The sequence below is a fragment of the Melanerpes formicivorus genome, unplaced genomic scaffold (assembly GCF_026170545.1).
Source record: "Melanerpes formicivorus ecotype bairdi unplaced genomic scaffold, bMelFor1.0.p_v2 SCAF_500, whole genome shotgun sequence".
Classification (NCBI taxonomy): domain Eukaryota; kingdom Metazoa; phylum Chordata; class Aves; order Piciformes; family Picidae; genus Melanerpes; species Melanerpes formicivorus.
The window spans coordinates 109057-133944 of NW_027142852.1; the positions used below are offsets into that span (position 1 = coordinate 109057).

General features: G+C 59.6%; 1 protein-coding gene across 1 annotated transcript; it reads left to right on the top strand.

Annotated features, from left to right (window-relative positions):
- Positions 1-1699: 1699 nt before the first annotated feature.
- DBH (dopamine beta-hydroxylase) lies at positions 1700-22773 on the top strand. Its single transcript, XM_068170655.1, has 12 exons — positions 1700-2125; positions 4755-4901; positions 6910-7167; positions 9065-9241; positions 9661-9763; positions 12809-12975; positions 14073-14216; positions 14312-14350; positions 15285-15344; positions 16569-16696; positions 17665-17824; positions 21889-22773. The coding sequence occupies exons 1-12, from the start codon at positions 1700-1702 to the stop codon at positions 22021-22023; spliced, it is 1944 nt and encodes a 647-aa protein (XP_068026756.1). The 3' UTR covers positions 22024-22773.
- The last annotated feature ends 2115 nt before the right edge of the window (positions 22774-24888 follow it).

The window sequence follows — 24888 nt, forward strand, 5'->3', positions numbered from 1 at the left end:
GGAAAACCTCCTCAGGTTCAGCAGCAAGAGGCACAGGCTGATGATTCATGCAAACACCAGAGCCCTGAGCTGAATCCATCTCCTCTCATTACACAGGGGCTGGGGACCATGGCTCTGGCCCCATGACATTGCTGCAAGGACCAGAGAGTGAAACCCAAGCCTCAGAGGGGGCTCCGCGGCGGGGAGCATCGCTTGGCACGACCAAAGCAGGGCCACAAGCCCTGAGACTGAAGCAAGGCTCCCCCTGGGTGCACCAAGAGCTTGAGGCAGCTCATTAGCACTCCAGTGAATGGGGAAAAGCTAACAACCGAGTTCAAAAGATCACTTTAAACAAATGAGAAGAGGGAGAGGGGAAGGGGGAGGGAAGGGAAGAGGCAGGGAGGGAGAGCCAAAAGGTATCTTGGAGCTGGCAGCGGAGTCCCAGCTGCTAGAAGAGCAAAGGAATGACAAATCCTTCACATCTCCAAAGGCCCAGGCGAGGAGGAGCCTCAGGGGCAGCCAAATCTGGGTGGGAAAGGAGCTGAGCATTGCATGGGGATCCTGGTAAAGCCTTGCAGCACTTTCCTGGAGGTATGGTGGAGGCTCTGAGCAACCTGATCCGCTGAAGATGTCCCTCCAAGCAAGGGGTTTGGACTAGAGGAGCTCCAGAGGTCCCTTCCACCCCCTGCCATTCTAGGAATCATAGAATCAATAAGGTTGGAAAAGGCCTCAGAGATCAGCAAGACCAACCTGTCACCCAGCACCATCTGATCAACTAAACCGTGGCTCCAAGTGCCACATCCAATCAATGCCCTCTTGAACACCTCCAGGGATGGGGACTACACCACCTCCCTGGGCAGCACATCCCAAGGGCCAATCTCTCTGGCTGGGAAGAACTTCCAGCCTAAACCTCAGGAGGGGTCTCCTGCCTGTGCCTGGCTCAGCTTGTCTGCAAGCCACCCACATCAAAGGATCACAGGATGCCAGGTGGCAAGGGACCCCAAGGGCCATCTGGTGCAGTCCTTCTAGCTCAGGGGCTAGGTTTCAGTATTCAGCATCACCAAGGTTGGAAGAGACCTCAAAGATGATCGAGTCCAACCTGTCACCACAGACCTCATGACTAGAGTAGGGAGGACACTACTGCCCACTGCAGGCTTGAACTCTTCCCATTAAGGGCCTTATGAAACGAGCTGGCCCAGCACCCTGTCACACCGAGTCCTAGAAGTGCCCAAAGCAGGGCACAGACCTGGTGCTTCCCATGGGAAGGGAGCAGCGCTGGCAGCCTGCCTCCATCTGGCAGCAGACCCCAGGCTTCGGCTCCCCCTAGCCTGGCCACCTTCTGGGTGATGCGAGCCCAGGCTGTGGGAAGTGCAGACCTGGGGCTGGCATCGTTCCTGGGGCCCCCCTGGAGCTGCTGCCCCGCAGGGCAGAGGCAGGACAGGCTGCGGTGCTGGGCGAGAGGCAGCTCGGGCAGGGCAGAGCACGTCCGGGCAGGGCTCAGCCAAAGCCACTCAGGAGCAAGCAGCCCTCTGCAGCCACCAAGGAAGATTTAAGAGCAAATAACATCAGCCCAGTCAAATTCAATTGCTATTGATGATGTCCATGTGCAATTAGAGCCAATTAAGGGGGAGGCAGCCAATGACAAGTGCCTGGCCAGGAGGTTGGGGCAGGGGGGAGCTGGGGGGGTGTCAATAAACGAAGCCAATTTCCCAACATCCAAATGCAATTAGAGAGTCTCACTCACCCAGCGTGCCCAGGAGGGCCAGTACATAAATGGGCAGAGCCCAGGAGGGTGGCTGCTGCCCCGGCCAGCATGCAGACCCCCAGCAAGCCCTGCCTCAGCTTGAAGCTGCGGGAGGTGGCCTCCATGTACTTCACCACCCTCGCCGTCCTCATGGTCATCCTGGTGGTGGCCCTGCAGGGCTCGCTTCCTCGGGGCAATGATTTTCCCTACAAGGTGCCCCTGGATCCCCAGGGGCTGCTGGAGCTCTCCTGGAACGTCAGCTACCCCCAGCAAGCCCTGCACTTCCAGCTGCTGCTCAGGGAGCCGCGGGCAGGGCTCCTCTTCGGCATGTCGGACCGCGGCGAGTTCGAGAACGCAGACCTGGCTGTGCTCTGGAGCGATGGGCGCAGCTCCTACTTCGGGGTGAGTCCCTGCTGGGCCCCCCTGGCTGCTCTGGGGGTCATCTCCTTGTGTGGGGGTGGGTGGGTGGGAGGTGTGGAGGATGGTTTGGAACAGCGGTGCCTGCTTGGAGCACTTCAGCTGAGGGAGCTGCGGGGCTTGAGCTTGGAGAAGAGGAGGCTCAGGGGAGACCTTCTTGCTCTCTGCAGCTCCCTGAAGGGAGGTTGGAGCCAGGCAGAGGGTTGGTCTCTTCTCCCAGGCACCCAGCACCAGGACAAGAGGACACAGTCTCAAGCTGTGCCAGGGGAGGTTTAGGCTGGAGGTGAGGAAGAAATTCTTCCCAGCAAGAGAGATTGGCCCTGGGGATGTGCTGCCCAGGGAGGTGGTGGAGTCCCCATCCCTGGAGGTGTTTAAGAAGAGCCTGGATGAGAACTCAGTGCCATGGTCTGGTTGATTAGTTAGAATAGAATAGAATAGAATAGAATAGAATAGAATAGAATAGAATAGAATAGAATAGAATAGAATAGAATAGAATAGAATAGAATTAACCAGGTTGGAAAAGACCTTTGAGATCACCAAGCCCAACCTATCACCCAGCACCATCTGATCAACTCAACCATGGCACCAAGAGCCTCATCCAGGCTCTTCCTAAACACCTCCAGGGATGGGGACTCCACCACCTCCCTGGGCAGCACATCCCCAGGGCCAATCTCTCTTGCTGGGAAGAATTTCTTCCTCACATCCAGTCTGAACCTCCCCTGGCACAGCCTGAGACTGTGTCCTCTTGTTCTGCTGCTGGGTGCCTGGGAAAAGAGACCAACCCCCACCTGGCTCCAACCTCCCTGCAGGGAGTTGGAGAGAGCAAGAAGGTCTCCCCTGAGCCTCCTCTTCTCCAGGCTAAGCAACCCCAGCTCCCTCAGCCTCTCCTCCCAGGGCTGTGCTCCAGCCCCCTCAGGGTTGCAGGGTGGATGTGCTCTCCCAGAGTCACTTCATGACCCTTTGCTCTCAGCCACCACCCCTCCTCAAAATCCCTTCAGCCACTGTGAACCCAGCAAGACCTCCCAAAACGTTGGTGATGGTGCCAAAGCCACACCAAGGAGCGAAGCAGCAGGGAAGTGGTTGAGGCCCCAGCCCTGGAGGTGTTTAAGCCCAGGCTGGATGAGGCTCTGGGCAGCCTGATCTAGTGTGGGGTGTCCCTGCCCATGGCAGGGGGGCTGGAACTGGATGATCCTTGTGGTCCCTTCCAACCCTGCCTGATTCTATGATTTGAAGGCTTGGAGTAGGAGAGCCTGCAGGAATGTGGAGCTGCACAGTGTTGCTGTTGCTGCCTCCATCTCTTTGCCTCTCCTGTTGGTATCTTTGGGTGCACTGAGAGGAGGCTATCAAGGAGGCCCTCCCTGCACGTCCATGAGTGGCACTGATTCTTTTAGCTTGGGGGAAGGAAAGAGAAGGAGAAGGAGAAGAAGAAAGCAACTGGGAGCTATTCCAGCCAGAAGTAGAGAGTGATATTTTGAGAACATGTTGTCCTCAGAGGAGGAGAGCAAAATCAGTGACATGAAGCTAGCTGTGACATTTGTCTTCAGAGGAATATGGTGTGCAAAGAAATCTCACAGGCCAGGGGAGGTTAAGCAAGTTGGGAGCTGAACTTGTGCCTCCCAGCTGAACAGAACCACCACAGAGTCAACCAGGCTGCAAGAGGTCTCCAAGATCATCAAGTCCAACCTATCACCCACCCCTAACAAGCCCTGGGAGGAGAGGCTGAGGGAGCTGGGGTTGCTCAGCCTGGAGAAGAGGAGGCTCAGGGGAGACCTTCTTGCTCTCTCCAACTCCCTGAAGGGTTGTAGCCAGGTGGGGGTTGGTCTCTTCTCCCAGGCAGGCAAGCAGCATCAGAACAAGAGGACACAGTCTCAAGCTGTGCCAGGGGAGGTTTAGGCTGGAGGTGAGAAAGAAATTCTTCCCAGAGAGAGATTGGCCCTGGGGATGTGCTGCCCAGGGAGGTGGTGGAGTCATCATCCCTGGAGGTGTTTAGGAGGAGACTGGATGAGGCTCTTGGTGCCATGGTTGAGTTGATCAGATGGTGCTGGGTGAGAGGTTGGACTGGATGATCTCAAAGGTCTTTTCCAACCTGGTTTCTTCCATTCCATTCCAGAAGGTTCTTCCAAGCCTAATATAGAATCATAGAATCAATCAGGTTGGAAAAGACCTCAGAGATCAGCAAGTCCAACCTCTCACCCAACACCTCCTGACTGCTAAACCATGGCTCCAAGTGCCACATCCAATCCCCTCCTGAGCACCTCCAGGGATGGGGACTCCACCACCTCCCTGGGCAGCACATCCCAGTGGCTAACAACTCTCTCTGGGAAGAACTTTCTCCTCACCTCCAGCCTGAACCTCCCTGCTGCTGAGGTGTGAAATTACAGAACACAGAATTCACCAGGTTGGGAAAGACCTTTGAGATCATCCAGTCCAACCTCTCACCCAACACCATCTGATCAACTCAGCCATGGCACCAAGGGCCTCATCCAGGCTCTTCCTAAACACCAGGAGGATCCCATGGCTTGTGGGGGCTGCTGAAGGTCACCACCATGGGCTCCTCGGGCTGAGTGGGGCCAGGGGAGCCTCCCAGCTGACCCAGGTGCTCTTCTGCCCACAGGATGCCTGGAGTGATGCCAAGGGGCAGCTCCACCTGGACTCACAGCAGGACTACCAGCTCCTCGGGGCTCGGAAGGCTCCTGAGGGGCTCTACCTCCTCTTCAGAAGAGCCTTCAGCACCTGTGACCCCAAGGACTACCTGATCGAGGTACAGCATCACCCTCACCCCTCTGCAGCAGCCCCCAGTGCCCTGCCAGCCCTGGGGCAGAGCTCTGGAGCCCAGCCTGCATGGTTACAGCTGAGCAGTGGTTCGGTGTGGGCACAGCATCAGGAGGGGGTGCTGGGCAGCAGGGGAGAGCTTGCTACAGCTGTCAGTAGTGTGTGGCACCATCTATTCACAACCCCTTGTAAACCCCCAGGAAGTGCAGATTTAGGCTGCTTGGCCTCATCCACTCCCTCTAAGGATGTGGTAGGGCTACATAAACACCTTCCCACATCACCCTGGTGACACCAGTTTGGAGTGTCCCAAGGAGGTGGTGCTCAGTGGGAGGCAAAGAGGAGGGTTGGGGCAGGAGCTGGAGCAAAGGGCTGGCAGATGGAGCTGCTGTGGGCTGCTTGAGTGGGGCTGGGTGAGGTCAAACTGGGTCTGCACTCACCACACCCCCAGGAGATGGGGTTTGGGTGAAGCCTCTCTGGCTCTGCACTCACCACACCTCCAGATGGGGTTTGGGTGAAGCCTCCCTGGCTCTGCACTCACCACTCCTCTCTGAGATGGAATTCTGAGGAAGCCTTCCCAGAGGGGATGCTGGAGAGCTTGGAGGTGTCAGCCATGAGCCCTGGCTGTGGGCAGGGATTGGTGCAAGGCTCATTTCAGATGAAAGCCTCTGCTGGGAAGGATATTTTAAAGCCAAGACAGGCACAGAAAGTCCTTCAGCTTTTGCTGCTGGCTTCCAAAAGCTGGAGAAATGTCTTCTGGCTGCCAAAACAGAGAGCCCTGCAGGACAAAAGTCTGTGTGTGAAGCAGGAGGAGGCTTGCAGGTCTTTACCCTCTGATCCTGCGAGAAAAAAAGACATTCTCCCTTTCCTTGCTCCCTCATCTCCTGCCCAGAGCTCTCTGGGTTCAGCAGCAGCAGAGAGGGGATGTGAGCCCCATGGGAGTGCTGCCAGGGTGAGGGGAGCTGAAGGAGCAGAGGGGATGTGAGCCCCATGGGGGTGCTGGCAGGGTGAGGGGAGCTGAAGGGGCAGCAGAGGGGATGTGAGCCCCATGGAGGTGCTGGCAGGGTGAGGGGAGCTGAAGGGGCAGAGGGGATGTGAGCCCCATGGAGGTGCTGGCAGGGGGAGGGGAGCTGAAGCAGCAGAGGGGATGTGAGCCCCATGGAGGTGCTGGCAGGGTGAGGGATGTGAAGCAGCAGAGGGGATGTGAGCCCCATGGGAGTGCTGGCAGGGTGAGGGGAGCTGAAGGGGCAGCAGAGGGGATGTGAGCCCCATGGAGGTGCTGGCAGGGTGAGGGGAGCTGAAGCAGCAGAGGGGATGTGAGCCCCATGGAGGTGCTGGCAGGGTGAGGGGCGCTGAAGGAGCAGAGGGGATGTGAGCCCCATGGAAGTGTTGCCAGGGTGAGGGATGTGAAGCAGCAGAGGGGATGTGAGCCCCATGGAGGTGCTGGCAGGGTGAGGGATGTGAAGCAGCAGAGGGGATGTGAGCCCCATGGAGGTGCTGGCAGGGTGAGGGGAGCTGAAGCAGCAGAGGGGATGTGAGCCCCATGGAAGTGTTGCCAGGGTGAGGGATGTGAAGCAGCAGAGGGGATGTGAGCCCCATGGAGGTGCTGGCAGGGTGAGGGGAGCTGAAGCAGCAGAGGGGATGTGAGCCCCATGGAAGTGTTGCCAGGGTGAGGGATGTGAAGCAGCAGAGGGGATGTGAGCCCCATGGAGGTGCTGGCAGGGTGAGGGATGTGAAGCAGCAGAGGGGATGTGAGCCCCATGGAGGTGCTGGCAGCATTCAGTGAGAGCTCTCCAGACTCCCCCAGCTGGCAGGGCACCTCTGTGATCAGAGCAGTGCCCCCAGCCCCCCAGCCCCTGTGGGCCAGCAGAGCAGAGAGCTCCTGGTGAGGGCAGGCTGGCCCCCGCCTGGGCAGGGCTCGGAGGCCGATTGCTGCTGCTGCTGCTCACGGGGCTGCTCCTGCCTGGACAGCTCCCCGAGGCGCTCTGCTCTCCCCTCAGGACGGCACCGTGCACCTCATCTACGGCATCCTGGAGAAACCGGTGCCCTCCCTCCAGGCCATCAACGTCTCTGCCCTGCCCAGGGGGCTGCAGAGGGTGCAGCTGCTCAAGCCCAACATCAGCATCCCTGAGCTGCCCGGGGACATGGAGACCATGGAGATCACAGCCCCTGGTGTGGTCATCCCCAGCCAGGAGACTACTTACTGGTGCTACATGGCAGAGCTCCCAGATGGCTTCCTCAAGCATCACATCATCAAGGTGAGAGGCGGCAGGGGCTGCTGTTCCTGCTGCAGACGTCTTCAGCCCCTCTGCAAAGTCCACCTCTTCCCTGCCCTTCCACAGGCAGGCTTTCAGAGCCACACATCTTCCCCAGCACGGTACCAAAGCCATCCCAGCAGCCAGCATCCTCCTCCTGCCCTTCAGAGGAGCCCCCAGCAGAAGTCTCTCGGCAGGGGGAGGCAGGTTGGCCATTTCCCACCCAGCACATCAAGGGAGGCACCAGGGCAGGCTCAGGGCAGCTCCTTGGCAGAGCTGAAACCCCGGCAGAAGGCAGTGCTGTGGCCATCAAGGACAGACCCGAGGCAGGATGAGGCCACAGAGGGAGCCATGAGGAGCACAGAACCCTGGGGAGCAAAGGGAGAGTTGGTGAGAGCAGGGCAGGGTGGCTGGGATGGGAACCAGCGCCTCAAAGGGTAGCAACACTCCAGAATGAAAAGGGTTAGAGACATAAACACAGCTTCTGTGGGGTCACCTCCCTCCAAGGAGAGCCAGCAGGCAGCCTAGAGCCAAGGCAGTGCCCTACCACTCCAACCACCCCTCAGGAGCTGCTGCAGAGCATCACCCTGGAGGGGGCTCAGCAGAGGACCTGGCACACCCCGAGTCAAAACCACACCAGGAGGGGAAGGGAAACCTGACACAGGAGCCCAGGCTCTGTGGTTTAGAGAGGAGAGAGCCTGCTGCAGAGAGCACTCCAAAGGAGGATCTTCCCCCAGCAGATGGTGTGAAGTGAATCATCTGTGTGCAAGCAGAGGGTGTGCAGCTCCTGCTGCTGCAGATCATTCCTACAGCTGGCACTTGGAGCCAGAGCTGTTCCTCAGGCTTGCTTGGAGTCACCCTTCCTCCCCCCAGATCCTCCTCCTCATGCCTTGAGCAGCTCTTGGCTAGAAGCAACCCCCCAGGGCTGCGTTTAGAGCATCTCCAGGGTCACCCCAGCCCTGCAAGACTGGCACAGGACTCAGGCACCACAAAGCAGACCAGGACCTGCTGTTGACCAGCTGCACCTACCCCTGGAGAAGGGAGGAGATGTCTCTCTCTGGGTTGCTCCCAAAGCCAATCAAGAGCTCTTGGCTCATGGTGCCTCATGCCCTCCCCACCATGGGGCAGGAGGTCCCATGCAGGAATGGAGAGCAGAGGAACCTGCCTTGGGCTTCTGGTGGAGCCTGCACAGGCAGCAGCCTGCAGGGAGGGGCTCCCAGGGCATGGCCTTGGTGTGAGCTCAACAGGAGCCAGCAGTGAGCACTTGCAGCCCAGAGAGCCAACCACAGCCTGGGCTGCAGCAAGAGAAGCAGAGCCAGCAGGGCCAGGCAGGGGATTCTCCCTCTCTGCTCTGCTCTGCCCTGCTGAGACCACAGCTGGAGCTCTGGGGCCAGTTCTGGAGCCTCTGTGCCAGGAAGGTGCTGGAAGGTGTCCAGAGCAGGGCCAGGAGGAGGAGCAGAGGGCTGGAGCTGAGCTCCTCTGAGGACAGACTGAGGGAGTTGGGGTTGTGCAGGCTGGAGAGGAGAAGGCTCCCAGGAGACCTCATTGTGGCCTTCCAGGATCTGAAGGGGGCTACAAGAAAGCTGGGGAGGGACTTTGGAGGGTGTCAGGGAGGGATAGGACTGGGGGGGATGGAGCAGAACTAGAAGTGGGGAGATTGAGACTGGATGTGAGGAAGAAGTTGTTCCCCATGAGGGTGGTGAGAGCCTGGCACAGGCTGCCCAGGGAGGTGGTGGCAGCCTCCTGCCTGGAGGTGTTTGCAGCCAGGCTGGAGGTGGCTGTGAGCAACCTGCTGTGAGGTGTCCCTGGCCATGGCAGGGGGTTGGAACTGGCTGAGCCTTGAGCTCCCTTCCAGCCCTGGCAGCTGTGTGACTCTCTGCCTCTGCCCTGGGTGCTGCAGTACGAGGCAGTGATCACAGCAGGCAACGAGGCCCTGGTGCACCACATGGAGGTCTTCCAGTGCGCTGCAGAGTTCGACAGCTTCCCCCACTACAGCGGCCCCTGCGACTCCAAGATGAAGCCAGAGAGACTCAACTACTGCAGGCATGTGCTTGCAGCCTGGGCCATGGGAGCACAGGTGGGTGCAAGATGGGGGGAACCCCCCCCAGCCCCTGCCTGCAAGCTCTGCTCCTGGCTGTGGTGCTGCTGCTGCCTCCCAACCTGTCCCAACCCCCTCCTGGGACTGCTCTGCCTGGCTGTGCTCTGGTGGGGTTTGTGTTCAGCCCTCCCTGACCTCCCCACCCTCTGCCTGGAGGTCTCTGAGCCCCCACCCCCCCTCCTTGGTGCCCTGGATCAGTGTGCAGCCCTGCTCGGGGGTGCTGCACTGGAGAGGCTCTGGGCAGCAAGCCCAGCTCAGCAAGCTGCACCATGAGCACAAACCCTCCCCTCAGCCCATGGTGGGGGGAAGGTAGGGATCGTGGCCAGACTTTGGAGCCTTCTTCTTCCCCTAGGAAAGCCACCCCCCTGCTCCCCTCACAGCCTCCCCTCTGCTTCCAGGCTTTCTACTACCCTGAAGAAGCAGGGCTGGCCTTTGGGGGGCCAGGCTCCTCCAGGTACCTGCGCCTCGAGGTTCATTACCACAACCCCCTGGTGATCAAAGGTGAGTGGGGGGCTCCCAGAGCCTCCCCAGTGGGGGACTGGCAGAGCTGGGCAAACACCAGGGGGCTGGCTGGGGAGGGCAGGGTCATCCTCTCCAGGGACTGGACCTCACCCCCTCCAGGGGCTGGACTTCATCCTCTCTGGGGGCTGGACCTCACCTCACCCCCTCCAGGGGCTGGACTTCATCCTCTCTGGGGGCTGGACCTCACCTCACCCCCTCCAGGGGCTGGACTTCATCCTCTCTGGGGGCTTGACCTCACCTCACCCCCTCCAGAGGCTGGACCTCATCCTCTCTGGGGGCTGGACCTCACCTCACCCCCTCCAGAGGCTGGACCTCATCCTTCTGTGCATGCCCAGAGAGAAACCTGCCCCAAGTCAGCTCCCTGCAGGCAGCTTTCTGGAGAGCTGATGGTCCAGACCTGCCCTAGAGGAACCTCCACATTAAATCCTCACCCTGCTGCTGCTGCCTTTCTGGGCTCAGCAAAGTCACCCCCTCCAGGGACCAGACCTCATCCCCCCTCCAGGGGCCAGACCTCTCCCTCTCCAGGGCTTGGACCTCATCCTCTCCAGGGGCCGGACCTCATCCTTCTGTGCATGCCCAGAAAGAAACCTGTCCCAAGTCAGCTCCCTGCAGGCAGCTTTCTGGAGAGCTGATGGTCCAGACCTGCCCTAGAGGGACCCTCACCTTCCTCCCTCTAGAGCAGGGTCACCCAGGGCAGCTTGCCCAGGGTCCCAGTGTCCCTCCAGCCAAGGAGGCTGTGGGCAGCCTGCTCTGGGGCTCACAGCAAAGCACCTTTCTTGGGGGGGGCCATGGAGTGTGCCTCCAGCTTTGGTGCAGGGTCCTGGTTGGCCTGAGCTCAGAGCTGAGGTCACCAGAGAGGCAGGAGCAGGCTGGCTGGGGATAGGGGGGGTGGAATTGAGAGGTTGTTTTCCTGCTCCTTCTGCTTTGATAACATTGTCAGGAGACACACTGGGGGGGGGGAACAACACACCCCAAAACCCCCACCAAACCCAACCAACAGCTACATGAAAAGGTTCCAACCAACCCAGAGCCTTCATTACCATAAAAAACAAGCAGCTCCTTGCCTAACCAAGGGTATTTTTAGGAGGCCAGAGCATATGTGCTGTAGATCAATCATAGCACATTCAGCAGCTCGAGAAGAAACAAGGCTATAAATACAGAGCTCCAGACTGGCAGAGCCTGACTGCCTCTGCTGCTGAGCCACCAGGGGCTCCCCTGCTGGCCCCAGCCCCTGCTGGCCCCAGCCCCTGCTGGCCTCCAGCCCAGGGGCAGGCAGAACAAAGCCAGCCTGAAGCCCTCCTGACCTCCTCAGCCTGCCCTTTCCCTTTGCTCACAGAGCTAGGTGGTGGTAAGGGGGAGGTAGACCTCGGGCTGCATCCTGCTGCCTCCCCTGCCTGCCCTGCAGCCAGCAGCTCCCTGGGCACTGCAGGGGCATGGGGGGCACCTCCTGGGCACAGCAGGGGCATGGGGGCACCTCCTGGGCACTGCAGGGGCATGGGGGCACCTCCTGGGCACTGCAGAGGCATGGGGGCACCTCCTGGGCACTGCAGGGGCATGGAGGCACCTCCTGGGCACTGCAGGGGCATGGGGGCACCTCCTGGGCACAGCAGGGGCATGGGGGCACCTCCAGCTCTCACCAGCTCCTGAGGGGAGGTGCAAAGGTCTTCACCTCTCACCAGCCCCCCAGGGGAGGTGCAAAGGGTCTTCACCAGCTCCTGAGGGGAGGTGCAAAGATCTTCACCTCTCACCAGCTCCTGAGAGGAGTTGCAAAGGTTCTTCACCTCTCACCAGCTCCTGAGAGGAGATGCAAAGGTCTTCTCCAGCTCCTGAGAGGAGATGCAAAGGGTCTTCACCTCTCACCAGCTCCTGAGGGGAGGTGCAAAGGGTCTTCTCCAGCTCCTGAGGGGAGGTGCAAAGGGTCTTCTCCAGCTCCTGAGGGAAGGTGCTAAGGGTCTTCTCCAGCTCTCACCAGCTCCTGAGGTGCAAAGGTCTTCTCCAGCTCCCACCAGCCCCTGAGGAGAGGTTAAATGGAGTGCAGGAGAGAGCAGAACCCTTCCAAAAGCAAGGAGCACTTGCTCCATAGGCATCCCTCCTCCTGCCAGGCCCCCCAGCATGGTCTCAGGTTTGCTTTGTTCTGATGTCTCAGTGAAAGAAGATGAAATCAGTCATAATGCTGAGGGAGCTCTCCAAAGCACCCCAAAACTCTGTCCTGCTGCTCTGGGCTCCCCAAAAGCACTTCTTACCTCACTGTCTGGGGAGCCTCGGGTGGGTGGCATCTCTAGAGGAGCAGGTACAGCTCTGGGGCCACTCAGTAAGGGCTGCAGGGGAAGTATCTGGGATTTAAATGCAGTGAGAGGCACACTCTTGAAGAGAGCTGTGAGGGAGGGGCTGCTCTGCCTCTCCCCACGGCAGCACAGTGTCACCTTCGGAGGGGGGAAGGCTGAGAGCCCCTGGGGCTGAGAGCCTGCAGAAGAGCAGCCCCAGAGGGGAGCTGAGGGGAGCTGAGCAATGCTCAGCAAGAGCTAAAGGCTGGGGGGCAAGAGGCTGGGGCCAGGCTCTGCTCAGTGGTGCCCAGGGACAGGACAAGGGGCAGTGGGCACAAACTGGAACCCAGGAGGTTCCACCTGAGCAGGAGGAGAAACTTATTGGTGTGAGGCTGCTGAGCCCTGGGGCAGGCTGCCCAGAGAGGTTGTGGAGTCTCCTTGTGTGGAGAGCTTCCAACCCTCCCTGGGCACTGTGCTCCTGGGCAAGCTTGGCTCTGGCCAGGCTGATCCAGTGTGGGGTGTCCCTGCCCATGGCAGGGGGGTTGGAACTGGCTGAGCCTTGTGGTCCCTTCCAACCCTGAGTGATTCTGTGCCGCTGCGAAGCTGCTGCGGGTGCCCTGCCTGAGCAGAGTGGTGGGAACTGGACTGGATGCTCTCCTTCCAACCTCTCCCACCCCGTGCTCCTGGTGCCTGGCAGCCTTGCCCTGGTGCCTGGCAGCCTTGCCCTGGTGCCTGGCAGCCTTGCCCTGTCGCCCTGCAGGCCGCAGGGACTCCTCGGGGATCCGCCTGTACTACACCGCCAGCCTGCGCCCCTACGACGCCGGCATCATGGAGCTGGGCTTGGTCTACACCCCCCTGATGGCCATCCCCCCCGGGGAGCACAGCTTCACCCTCAGTGGCTACTGCACTGACAAGTGCACCCAGCTGGTGAGTGCCTGCCCTCTCCCTCCCCCAGCTCCAACAAGCAGGAGAGGCTTCACCTGGCTCCCCCCAGGCAGCAGGGAGGCAGCAGCAAGCCCCAGGCTCCCCTCTTCAACCCCTCCCAAGGCCTTTGCCAGGAGGTTGTGCTGGAAAGAGGAAGAGAAAAACAAATCTGCTGTAGAAAAACCAAAGAGAGAGCAGCTGCTTGGGATGCTCTGGGCCCCTCTTGAAGCAGCTCTCCTGAGGAGCCATCTGCTCCAGTTCCCCAAGGGGACCCTTCCCCTCCAGCCTCCTGCAGAGCTGGCTGTGTCCCAGTGGTGCTTCCCCCCTTGGAGATGGGAAGATTGGAGCTGGCTGCCAAGGAGCTTTGCCAAGAGCTCTCTCAGAGGTGGTTTTACAGTGCTCTCAGGCAAGTTTGAGAGGAGGTTTTGGTAGGACCTACCCAAAAGGAGTTGTTTAATGGCCTGAGGCTGTGCCAGGGGAGGTTAAGGTTGGAGATCAGGAACAATTTCTTTCCTTGCTGCAGGAGAGGTCAGAGATTGGCACAGGCTGCCCAGGGGGGTGGTGCAGTCCCCATCCCTGCTCCAGAACCCTGTGGCCATGGCACTTGGGGGCCATGGTTTAGTGGCCATGGTGGGGTTGGGTTGCTGGTTGGACTCAGTGATCTCAGAGGACTTTTCCTACCCAGCCAATTCTCTGGGTTTCTGCACCAGGGAAGGTTTAGGTTGGCTATTAGAAGACAACTCTTCACCCAAAGGGTTCTCAAGGACTGGAGCAGGCTGCCCAGGGAGGTGGTGGAGTCCCCATGCCTGCAGAGGTGCAGGGACACCCCGTCCTGAGCAGGGACACTCAGTCCTGAGCAGAGACACCCAGCCCTGAGCAGGGAGCAAGAGGGTGGGAGAGGGATGGGGCTGTGCTGAGACACTGGAACAGGCTGCCCAGGGAGGCTGTGGCTGCCCCAGCCCTGGAGGTGCTCAGGGCCAGGCTGGATGAAGCCCTGAGCAAGCTGTGCTGGTGGGAGGTGTCCCTGCCCATGGCAGGGGGTTGGAACTGGCTGACCTTTAGGCTCCCTTCCAACCCAAAGCATCCTCTGCTCCCCCCAGGCTCTACCTGCTGCTGGCATCAGGATCTTTGCCTCCCAGCTGCACACTCACCTGGCAGGAAGGAAGGTGGTGACAGTGCTGGCCAGGGCTGGCAGAGAGCAGCAGGTTGTGAATGCTGATGGTCACTACAGCCCTCACTTCCAGGTACAGGGGGGGGTCTGCAGGGCCGAGGGGGGCTGCTCCCAGCTGGGCATCACCCCCAGGCCCTGGCCTGACGTGGTGCTCTCCCTGCCCCCCAGGAGATCCGCATGCTGAAGGAGGTGGTCGCAGTTTTCCCCGTGAGTGGCTCCCAACCCTGTGCTGGCTTCCAAAGGGCACAAAGCAGCTTCCCCTGAGCCCCTGGGCATCCCTCACCCCACCTCAGCCCCTCTGCTGCTGCCAGCCCCTGCCCACGCATGGGCATCAGCTGCCAGCTGGGACCTCCTGTGGGGGGGAGGAGGGCACTGCAGGAGGACAGCGCACCCCGTGGTGCCCAGGTCCTCTCTGCCACCCCCGTGCAGATGCCTTGAAGATGCTGGCATTCATCTAGCATGGCACACAACCAGGGTGTGGGCAAAGCCAGAGCGTGCCAGGAGCTAAATGAAGCCCCTGCTTTAGCTGCTCTGCCTCCTCAGGGCGAGTAAGGGCACCCTGGGGGTGCCCCTTCCCCTCCTTGTCTGGCAGGGCAAGAGGAAGAGATTTGGCAGCAAACCTGGGGGAAGGGAGGTGGTAAAAGAGAGGCTGAGTGTGGCCAAGGGCTGTATGGGTGGTGAAGGACCTGGCTGCCAAGTGGAGGTCAACTGTGGGAGCCTTGTGCCCTGGGAGGGAGGATGCTCAGAAGCCTCAGCACCTACTGAAGCCATCTCCAGGCTGCCCCTGGGGGCCCTGGCACTGGCTGTGACGGAGAGACCTTTGTGCCATCGAGTTGGGCACAGGTCTGGCAACTCCCAGCCTTGCCTCAGTGGCTTTTTTTAGGTTCTTCAGCTGTGCAGAAATCCTTAGGCAGTGAGGGAAGCAGGAAAGCCCCTGCCTGGGATCCAGCCCCGGGAATCTCCCCAGGAGATGCAAGCTTAGCAGGAGCTCCCCGTGGCACCTGGCGCTGGTGGGAAAACAGCCTGCCCACAGAGCAGAGGATCTGCCATGCTGCCAGCTCCCTGATCCCAGGCTGGCTGGCTGGCTGGCGAGTGGCAGCTGCCCTGACACCTCCCCATGCCTGTGTTTGAACCCCCCCAGGGCGATGAACTCATCACAACCTGCACCTACAACACGGAGGAGCGGAGCAGAGCCACGGTGGTGAGTAGGGGGCTGAGCCGAGCGGCTGGCCTGGGGCTGGCCCCCAAGGGAGGGAGGCAGCCACAGGGGGGGCTGAAGCCAGCCAGGAAGCAGAGGGCAGGGTGGTAAGGAAGGGAAGCCAGGAGGCTCTGCTGCTGCAGAGGGGCTGGGAAGGTGCTAGTTGAGAGGCTGAGGGTGTCACAGCTTCCATCACAGGCTGTTCCACCAGGGATTAGCTGTAATTAAAGAGAAGTGGCAAGTTTTTGACAGTGCCTGTTATTTTCTTACCCAGGCAGCAACAAAGGAGCCTGTCAGAGGTAGCAGCAACAGGGAGAAAGCTAAAGATAGCTGAGGGATTACAGGAAATCTGCATTTTAATGTAACCCCCAGGATCTAGCCTGGCAGTCTGTCCTTACGTAAGGGCTGGCTGGGCAGAGGAGTGCAGCCAGCTCCAAGCACTTGCAGGGGGCACACCACGGAACCACAGCGTGGCAGGGGCTGGAAGGGACCTCTGAGGATCACCCAGTCCAACCCCCTGCCCCAGCAGGGCAGCCCCAGCAGCTTGCCCAGGAGCACAGCTCCCAGCTGGGGTTGGAAGCTCTCCACAGGAGGAGACTCCACAACCTCCCTGGGCAGCCTGCCCCAGGCCTCCAGCACCCTCACACCAAACAAGTTTCTCTTCCTGCTCAGATGGAACCTCCTGGCTTCCAGTTTGTGCCCATTGCCCCTTGTCCTGGCCCTGGACACCACTGAGCAGAGTCTGGCCCCAGCCTCTTGCCCCCCAGCCTTTAGCTCTTGCTGAGCATTGCTCAGCTCCCCTCTGGGGCTGCTCCTCTCCAGGCTCTCAGCCCCAGGGCTCTCAGCCTTTGCTCCTCAAAGAGCTGCTCCAAGCCCCTCAGCATCTTTGTGGCCTCCTCTGGTCTCCCTCCAGTAGTTCCCTGTCTCTCTTGCACCCAGAACCAGACCCAGGATGCCAGCTGTGGCCTCACTGGGGCAGAGTGGAAGCAGATGAGAACCTCCCTCGAGCTGCTGGCCACATTGGCCTCGCTGGCCACCAGAGCAGGTTGCTGGCCCGTGGGGAATCTGCTGCCCACCGTCTCTATGGCTGTCTGTGCACATCTGTGTGCACACATCTGTGTGTGAGCTTCATGCCTCTACAGCCTCTCTGCCCTCCCCAGGGGTGCAGCCTGGGCAGGGCAGGGCAGGGCAGGATCCCTTTGCCAGCAGGTCTGTGTCTGTGCACAGGGTGGCTTTGGCATCATGGAGGAGATGTGTGTCAACTACGTGCACTACTACCCCCAGACACAGCTGGAGCTCTGCAAGAGTGCTGTGGACCCAGGCTACCTGCACAGATACTTCAACCTTGTCAACAGGTACTGAGCCCCTGCTGAGGGGAGAGGGACCCTGCCTGAGCCTCCTGCAGCTGGCAAGGGCAGGAAGAGCTCAGAAGCAGTGGGGTTGGAGGTGCTGGCTGTGCAGCAGGGGGGTGGGGGGCACTAGGGTCTCAGGAGGGCTGGCTGTGTGCTGGGGCACTGTGCTGCACTGGGAATCATGGAGTGGTTTGGGCTGGAGGAGCCTTCTGAGATCACTGAGTCCAAACATCCACCTGAGACCACCATGGCCCCAGGTGCCATGGCCACAGGGTTCTTGAGCACCCCCAGGGATGGGGACTCCACCACCTCCCTGGGCAGCCTCTGCCAGTGCCTGTTCAACTTCCCTGCCCCCAGAGCCAAGCCTTTACAGATGGCTGTGTGCTGAGATCCACTGGGAAAGGAGAACATTCCCAGGGAGGAGCTTCCCAGCCAAAGTCAGTGCATGGCCAAGTGCCTATGGGCCAAATACCTCTCAAAGCCCTAAGCAGGCACTGGGGATCCCTGCCAGAGAGCAGGCTGCAGCTCACTCCCCCATGACTGAAGCCTGAGGAGGACAGGACTGGAGATTAGGAAGAAATCCTTTCCAGGGAGGGTGGGGGAGACACTGGGACAGTTTGCCAAGGGAGGCTGTGGCTGCCCCCTGCCTGGAGGTGCTCAAGGCCAGGTCGGATGAGGCTGGTGGGAGCTGTCCCTGCCCATGGCAGGGTGGCTGGAGCTGGATGATCCTTAAGGTCCCTTCCAACCCAACCCATTCTATGAATCTATGATGGGAGGGTAAGGCACTGACCTTGCACAGGGTGTCCTGGGCACAGGCAGCCTGGCTGGTCCCAGATCTTCCCTCCACAGAGGCTCTCCTGGCTCCCAGCGCCGACCTCGGAGCCACTCCGAGCTGAGCTTCGGGCGTCAGCCGCACCCAGGGCTGGACAGCGGCACTGTGGCATTTCCCTGTGGCATTTCCCCTGCCCCAGGTTCAACGACGAGGAGGTCTGCATGTGCCCACAGGTCTCCATCCCACAGCAGTTCTACTCTGTCCCTTGGAACACCTTCAACAGAGAGGTCCTGAGCTCCCTCTACGCCTTCGCTCCCATCTCCGTGCACTGCAACGAGTCCTCAGCCGTCCGCTTCCCGGTGGGTGCAGCCCCCAGACCCCTGCTCAGCACTGCTGGGGCACACCCCCGGCACTGGGCTCAGTTCTGGGCCCCCTCACTCCAAGAAGGGCATTCACAGAACCACAGAATGGAGGTGTTCAAAGAGGGGACTGGATGTGGCACTTGGAGCCATGGTTGGGTTAGCCAGGAGGTGCTGGGTGACAGCTTGGACCTGGTGATCTCTGAGGTCTTTTGGAGTAGAGTGGAGTGGAATGGAATAGAATGGAATAGACTTGGAATGGAATTAACCAGGTTGGAAAAGACCTCAGAGATCATCAAGTCCAACCTATCACCCAGCACCATCTGATCAACTCAACCATGGCTCCAAGGGCCTCAGCCAGGCTCTCCCTAAACACCTCCAGGGATGGGGACTCCACCACCTCCCTGGGCAGCACATCCCCAGGGCCAATCTCTCCTGCTGGGAAGAATTTCTTCCTCACTTCCAGCTTAAACCTCCCCTGGCACAGCTTGAGACTGTGTCCTCTTGTTCTGCTGCTGGGTGCCTGGGAGAAGAGCCCAACCCCCACCTGGCTACAACCTCCCTTCAGGGAGTTGGAGAGAGCAAGAAGGTCTCCCCTGAGCCTCCTCTTCTCCAGGCTAAGCAACCCCAGCTCCCTCAGCCTCTCCTCCCAGGGCTGTGCTCCAGACCCCTCCCCAGCTTTCTTGCCCTTCTCTGGACACCTTCCAGCAGCTCAACATCTTTCCTAACCTGAGGAGCCCAGAATTGGACACAGGACTCCAGGTGTGGCCTGAGCAGTGCTGAGCACAGGGCAGGATGAGCTCCCTGCTCCTGCTGGCCACACTGTTCAGGTTCAGGTTGGATATCAGGAAGAATTTCTTCCCAGGCACTGGCACAGACTCCCCAGGGAGGTGCTGGAGTCAGAGTCTCTGGAGGTGCTCAAAAGGTGCATGGAGGTGGTGCTGAGGGACTTGGCTTAGTGGCGATGGCTAAGCAGCAGTGGTGGCAGCGTGAGCTCTAGGCAAGCAGTTGGCCTTGATGGTCTCAAAGGTCTCTTCCAACCTCCACAGAGCTCTGATTCCATCACCCTGAAGGGATTTGGGTTGAGCCTGTGGTGCTCAGGACATGGCTGAGCCTGGTGGGCTCAGAGCAGGGAGGTGCTGGGGAACATCAGCATGACATTGAGCACAGCCCAAAGCAGACAGCAGCTCGCTGGGGATGTGCTTGGCCACATCCACCTAGGAGATGCATTTGCATAAAGCAATTTCGAGGCTCCTTTGGCTGAGCTTTAAGCAGGGCTGGCTCCAGAGCCAAGGAGAAACGTGAGGGGATTGTCAGGATGTGGGCAAGTCCCAGCAGAGCCAGCTGGGCAGCCTCCAAAGACAGTGACCCAGCACAAGGGGAAGGGGCTGTGAGAGCTCTGAAGGAGGGACAGACTCAGTTGTGATGGTTGTGACAGTGATGAAGACCTAAAGCCACTGCTGGTCCCTGCCACCGCCCTTTATCAGGGTCATAAACACCCACAGACCCCTGCAGCACTGGAGGATGGTGAGATGATGTGGGGCAGACCATCACCTCCCTCTCCTGCTGAATCTCCTTCAGCAAAATCCACTGTGGAGGGGCAGAAGCCCTCCCAGCTCCCTGGAGCTGGGGACCCAGCCCCTCACAGCCAGGCAGAGCCCTGCTGCGGGGCCAGAAGTGAATGCAGAAGATTTGCACAGCAGCAGAATCAGGAATTAAGCTGCCTAATTATGGTCCAGGCCATGCTCTTGATTTCAGAGAGGCCTGGGGAGCAGCCAAGAAGTGATCTGAGCAGAGCAGATCCAACACCAGCACAAAGTGGGTCATGAGCATCTCAGTGAGGGGGAAGGAGCTGACCTGCCCCTCCTGCCCTGCTGGGGGTGGGAGAGGGAGCCTGAGTTGAAGGCATCTCATTTATTCCACACTCTCTCTGCCAAGAGAATCATCAAAAAAGGAGAGAAACCCAAACCAAGCAGCTCCTAATTAAGCTCAAGCCTGACAAGATTGCTGGGAGGACTGAGAGCTGTTAATTACTGAGCAGCATCTGAAGGCAGCACTTGGCGAGGGGCTGCAGGGACATCACCGTCCCCAAGCCTCCTGCACCTGCTTGGCCTCGCAGCAAGCTCTCTGCATGCAGGCTGCCACTCAAAAGCACTGAAAACAGCAACCCTTGAGGCACTCCAAGTGCCTTTCATCTGGCCCCAAAGCAGGAGGTGTGGAGCAGCACGGAGCTGGGCTCAGGTTTGGCTCCAGCCCTGCCCTCGGTGCACCCTGACCATGTTTAATCGCTCCCTTAAGCCCTGAGGGCTGAGCACCACAGAGCTGGGCTCAAGTTTGGCTCAAGCCCTGCAGGAGGTGGGCCCTAAACACGCTCAACAGCCACAAAGGTCCAGAGGAAGCCTCATTTCCCCAGCTGCTGCTCCCCACAGGTGCTGTCCCCTCTCTGGTTGCTCCCTACGAGCTCTGGGAGGGTCACTGCCTCCCCCCTCCACCTTTCCCCAGGGTTTGCCTGGTGCTGGTGCAGGCTCTGGCCGGTTTCACTTGCCATGCCACGAGGAATTTAATCTGTAAACATAAATTCAGCATCTCACTGATGACTCACAGCTCTACCTCTCCTCTCCAGACCTCCCTCCTCCTGCTGCTCGCTGACATTTCCGCATGAGCACGCAGCCGGCAGCCAAACTGGAGCATCACCGGGCCCCAGCTCAGCCCAAACCCAGCCCCCTTCACCCCCCCAGCCCCTGCCTGCAGCTCACCCAGCCACCAAGCCAGACCAAAATGTCACATCTGAGCTAGAGCCTGCCCAGCAGGCTCAGCCCTTGGCACCGTCTGACTCCAGCAGATTGCTCCTTGCAGGGAGCATCCCCAGGACCTGCTCCCAGTTCTTGCACACAGCCAGGGGCTCTGTCCAGGCTGTGGTCACCTGGAACCCTGAAGGCTGTGGTCAGCTGGAGCCCTGAGGGCTGTGGTCACCTGCAGCCTTGAGGGCTGTGGTCACTTGCAGCCCAGAGGGCTGTGGTCACCTGGAACCCTGAGGGCTGTGGTCACCCGCAGCCTTGAGGGCTGTGGTCACCTGCAGCCTTGAGGGCTGTGGTCACTTGCAGCCCAGAGGGCTGTGGTCACCTGGAACCCTGAGGGCTGTGGTCACCCGCAGCCTTGAGGGCTGTGGTCACCTGCAGCCTTGAGGGCTGTGAGAGCCCTTCCCAGGCTCTGCCCTGTAGCATCTCACCCAGGATGCTGCATCCTTCCTGTTTTGCCACAGGGACATCCATGACCACAAGAAAACTGGGAAGGGACTTCTGAGGGTGTCAGGGAGGGATAGGACTGGGGGGATGGAGCAGAACTAGAAGTGGGGAGATTGAGATTGGATGTGAGGAAGAAGTCGTTCCCCAGGAGGGTGGTGAGAGCCTGGCACAGGCTGCCCAGGGAGGGGGTGGAAGCCTCATCCCTGAAGGTGTTTACAGCCAGGCTGGATGTGGCTGTGAGCAACCTGCTGCGGTGTGAGGTGTCCCTGCCCATGGCAGGGGGGTTGGAGCTGGCTGAGCCTTGAGCTCCCTTCCAGCCCTGACCATTCAGTGATTCTGTGTCAGCAGGCTGCCAACGTTGCCTCCACCCAACCCTCCTGGTAGAGAGCAGCATTCAAGGCTGGCCTGAGGAGGTGGTGGGTTGGTGGTGGGGCTCCAGGGTTTGAATTACCTCCATCTGGCTTGGGTGGGTTCCACTTTCCTGGGGGGGGAAGGAAATCCCCCTCGGCGTGGTGGGGTTTGTGCAACCTGGTGCAGCACAGACATCTGCAGTGCCGAGGGGATGTGTGGGTGCTCCTGCAACACAAACAATTAGTAATGTCTGGGAAGAAAACATCCTGTTTGGGGCTCAAAGCACTCCAAATAGCCCAGATGGTCTCCTCTTATAGAATCAGGGAGAAAAAAAAAGAGCTTCCAAGTACCTGAGAAACACCTTAAACAGCCCAGACTGCCTCGTTTTTAGCAGCAGGGAGGAAACCACGGAGCTCCCAAGTAGCTGGAACCCAAAGCATGGTCTCATGGTGCTGCTCTCTCTTGCAGGGGCAGTGGGAGAAGCAGCCACTCCCCACCATCACCGAGAGGCTGCAGGAGCCAGTCCCTCACTGCCCACCCAGCCCAGCCCCTCAGCCAGCTGCCCCCATCCCCCTCGACCTGGGCAAGCTCAGGAGGGACTGAAATGCATCCCGCCAGGAGGAGCTCCCACCACGACCAGAAGCAGCCCCAGGCAGAGCCCCCCTGGGGACCACTGCCTCGTCGGGCTCCTGGCACCCCTGCCCCCACTGCAATGCCAGCCGGTGCCCGGTGCCCTGGCCCTCCTCTCTGGAGGGGGTTAGGGCTCAGGAGCTGGAGTTCAGAAAGTGCTCTGGAGCTGGCAAGTGCTATATTTAGTGTGTTATTAGCAATCCTGGCTCTGAGTAATGCTGCTTTCCACCCCCAGAATAATAACGTGGAGGGTTTGCTATTGTGTGGAACCCAGCGTGGCCCCGGGGAGGGGGGTGGGGAGCAGCCTGCTTTCCAGCAGGAAAACTGAGGCAAGGGAGCAGAGCTCTGTGTGGGAGCAGCATTCAAACCTTCCCCAGCCTCCCGTGGCCCCATCCAGGCGCTCTCCCACCCTGGGCAGGGAGGGAAGGAGAGGGAGGGAGGGAGGGAGGGATGCTGCGACGCCCACCCAGCGCTCGCCTCCCCGCGGCAGGGACTCAGCTCTCCTCCGTGCTCCTCCTCCCACTCCTCCACGCTGAGGATTATTCGGCTTGAGGCCACCCCATGCCAAGAGCCAGGAGCAAATGCCACCTCTGGGATGGGGTTTCAAAAGGGACCAGGCTGGTGGGAAGGGACACAGGGGGTGGGAGACAAACCTTGCGGCAGGAAATGACTCTGCTGAGCAGCTGAGTGTTGCCACACAAAATAAAGAGGAACAAGCTGCTTCTCCTCTGTTTTTTGGTGCTGAGCTCGAAAGGGAACAGAGTCCTGAGGAGCAGAGGAGAGGCTGGAGGTGCTGAAGGATCCTCTGTCCATCCCAGCTGGGCACCAGCCCCTCACTGCCCTGAGGGGGGTGGGCTGGGTGGGAAGTGTTGAAGATAAGACTGGATGAGGCACTTGGTGCCCTGGGGTGGGTGGGAAGTGTTTAAAAAGAGCCTGGATGAGGCCCTGGTTTAGCTGGTTAGATGGTGCTGGGTGCTGGGGTGGACTGGGTGATCTCAAAGAGGTCTTTTCCAGCCTGGTTGGTTCTGTATGCTGGATGCAGGGTAAGGCAGCAGCCCCAACCTGCCCTCCCTGGCCCCCTGAGCTCAAGGGGGAAGCCTCAGCTCAGGGCACTGATCAGAAAGGTTGGGTTGGAGCTTTTGTGAAGCCAGACTTGATGTTTGCAGGCTCACACCAGAGGCCTGCTTTGGTGGGGAGTCAGCACACTCCTCTTCATCAGCCAGTCCCTCATCTACCCCCCAGGACAAACAGGCCCCAGCCACCCCCTCCTCCACCCAGGCAGCACCAGGGAGAGCAACCTCCTGCTCAGAGTAAAACTCATCCTAACCTTGGTGGGGGTTTTGTTGGTGTGTCCAGCAAACCCAGAGCATTTGAGGGCTCAAACCCTTGCCCCTGGTGCTTCTTGCACAAGGCTCAGGCATTGAAATCAGCTCTAAAGAGGGCACAGAGCAAACAAACCTAGGGCAGGGAAATCCACTGACACAGGCTGCCCAGGGAGGTGGTGGAAGCCTCAGCCCTGGAGGTGTTTGCAGCCAGGCTGGAGGTGGCTGTGAGCAACCTGCTGCGGTGTGAGGTGTCCCTGGCCATGGCAGGGGGGTTGGGACTGGTTGAGCCTTGAGCTCCCTTCCAACCCTGACAGCTCTGTGGTTCTAAGTCACATAAAAAGCAGGCAGGGGAAAGCTTCAGCTGAGATTCAAACCTTCCCTAAGCTGCTGGAGATGAAGGGCATCAGAGCAGTGAGGATGGCTTGGAAGCAGCTTCCCCTTCTCCTTCACTGCTGGGTGGGTTCATGGGTGGTGTGCAGGGGATGAAAAGCCCTCCCTGACACCTGCCTTTGAGAACACTTCTGGAGGCTGGGGGGAAGGCTGGCAGCACCAGCTCAGCCTCTGCCTGCATCCCCTCCTCTGTCAGGAGCCACCTCCAAGGTGCTGGCAGGGGAAGGATGGGCTGCAGGAGTGGTCAGGGCTTGGCAGAGGCTGCCCAGGGAGGTGGTGGAGTCCCCAGCCCTGGAGGTGATCCAGAAACCTGTGGCCATGGCACTTGGGGCCATGGTTTGGTGGCCCTGGTGGGGTTGGGAGGCTACAGCTGAGGAACAGCAGAGTTGGTTTAACACAGAGAGTCCTTTCCAGGCAGTGTGAAACTACATGAGGGTGTTTTTTTTGGGGGGTGGGGAGGAAGGCTTCTGGCAAAGTCAGAGATGGAATCCACTTCATTTGCAGTCAAGCAAAGCACTTTTTGCAGGCCAACTAACCCCAGGGAGAGAATTATTGCTGCCATGGAGCTGCTTCAGTCAGGAGCCAGAACAACATCTCTGCACTTTGGGGAGTCTCTTCCTCCTCTTCTCCTCTAATTCCACCCAAATTTGCTCGAGGAGTTCGCTGCAGACCTTTGCCCAGCTCTCCCAGCGGGTCCTGGATGCAGCTGGGGGGTCACCCAGGCGCCAGGGATTCGGCTGGCAGCTCCCAGGGGCATCTTTCCTCTCCTCAGCCCAGCAGCCACAGCTGCAGCTCTGCCTCCCCCTCAGTAGAAGCCTTTCACTCGTTTGTTCTCTGGGTCGAAGGGGGACTTGGGTGGTGTGCCTGGGCAGGGAAGGTCTCCCCCATCCTCTCCAGCTGGTAGCTGCCACTCTTCACAAAGTCCAGGGAGACCTGCAAGGCAGAGCCACAGGGAGACCCACATTAGGTGAATGGAATAGAAATAGTAATAAGAATAGGAAAGAATAGAATAGAATGGAAATAGGAATAGAATAGAATAGAGAATAGGAAAGAACAGGACAGAATAGAATAGGAATAGAATGGGAGAGAAGAGAAGAGAAGAGAAGAGAAGAGAAGAGAAGAG

Coding starts and splice junctions, on each gene's coding strand:
- DBH (XM_068170655.1), top strand. CDS start 1,700: ATGCAATTAGAGAGTCTCACTCACCCAGCGTGCCCAGGAGGGCCAGTA. Junction 7,168..9,064: donor TCAAGCATCACATCATCAAG/GTGAGAGGCGGC, acceptor TGGGTGCTGCAG/TACGAGGCAGTGATCACAGC. Junction 14,217..14,311: donor ACTACAGCCCTCACTTCCAG/GTACAGGGGGGG, acceptor CCTGCCCCCCAG/GAGATCCGCATGCTGAAGGA.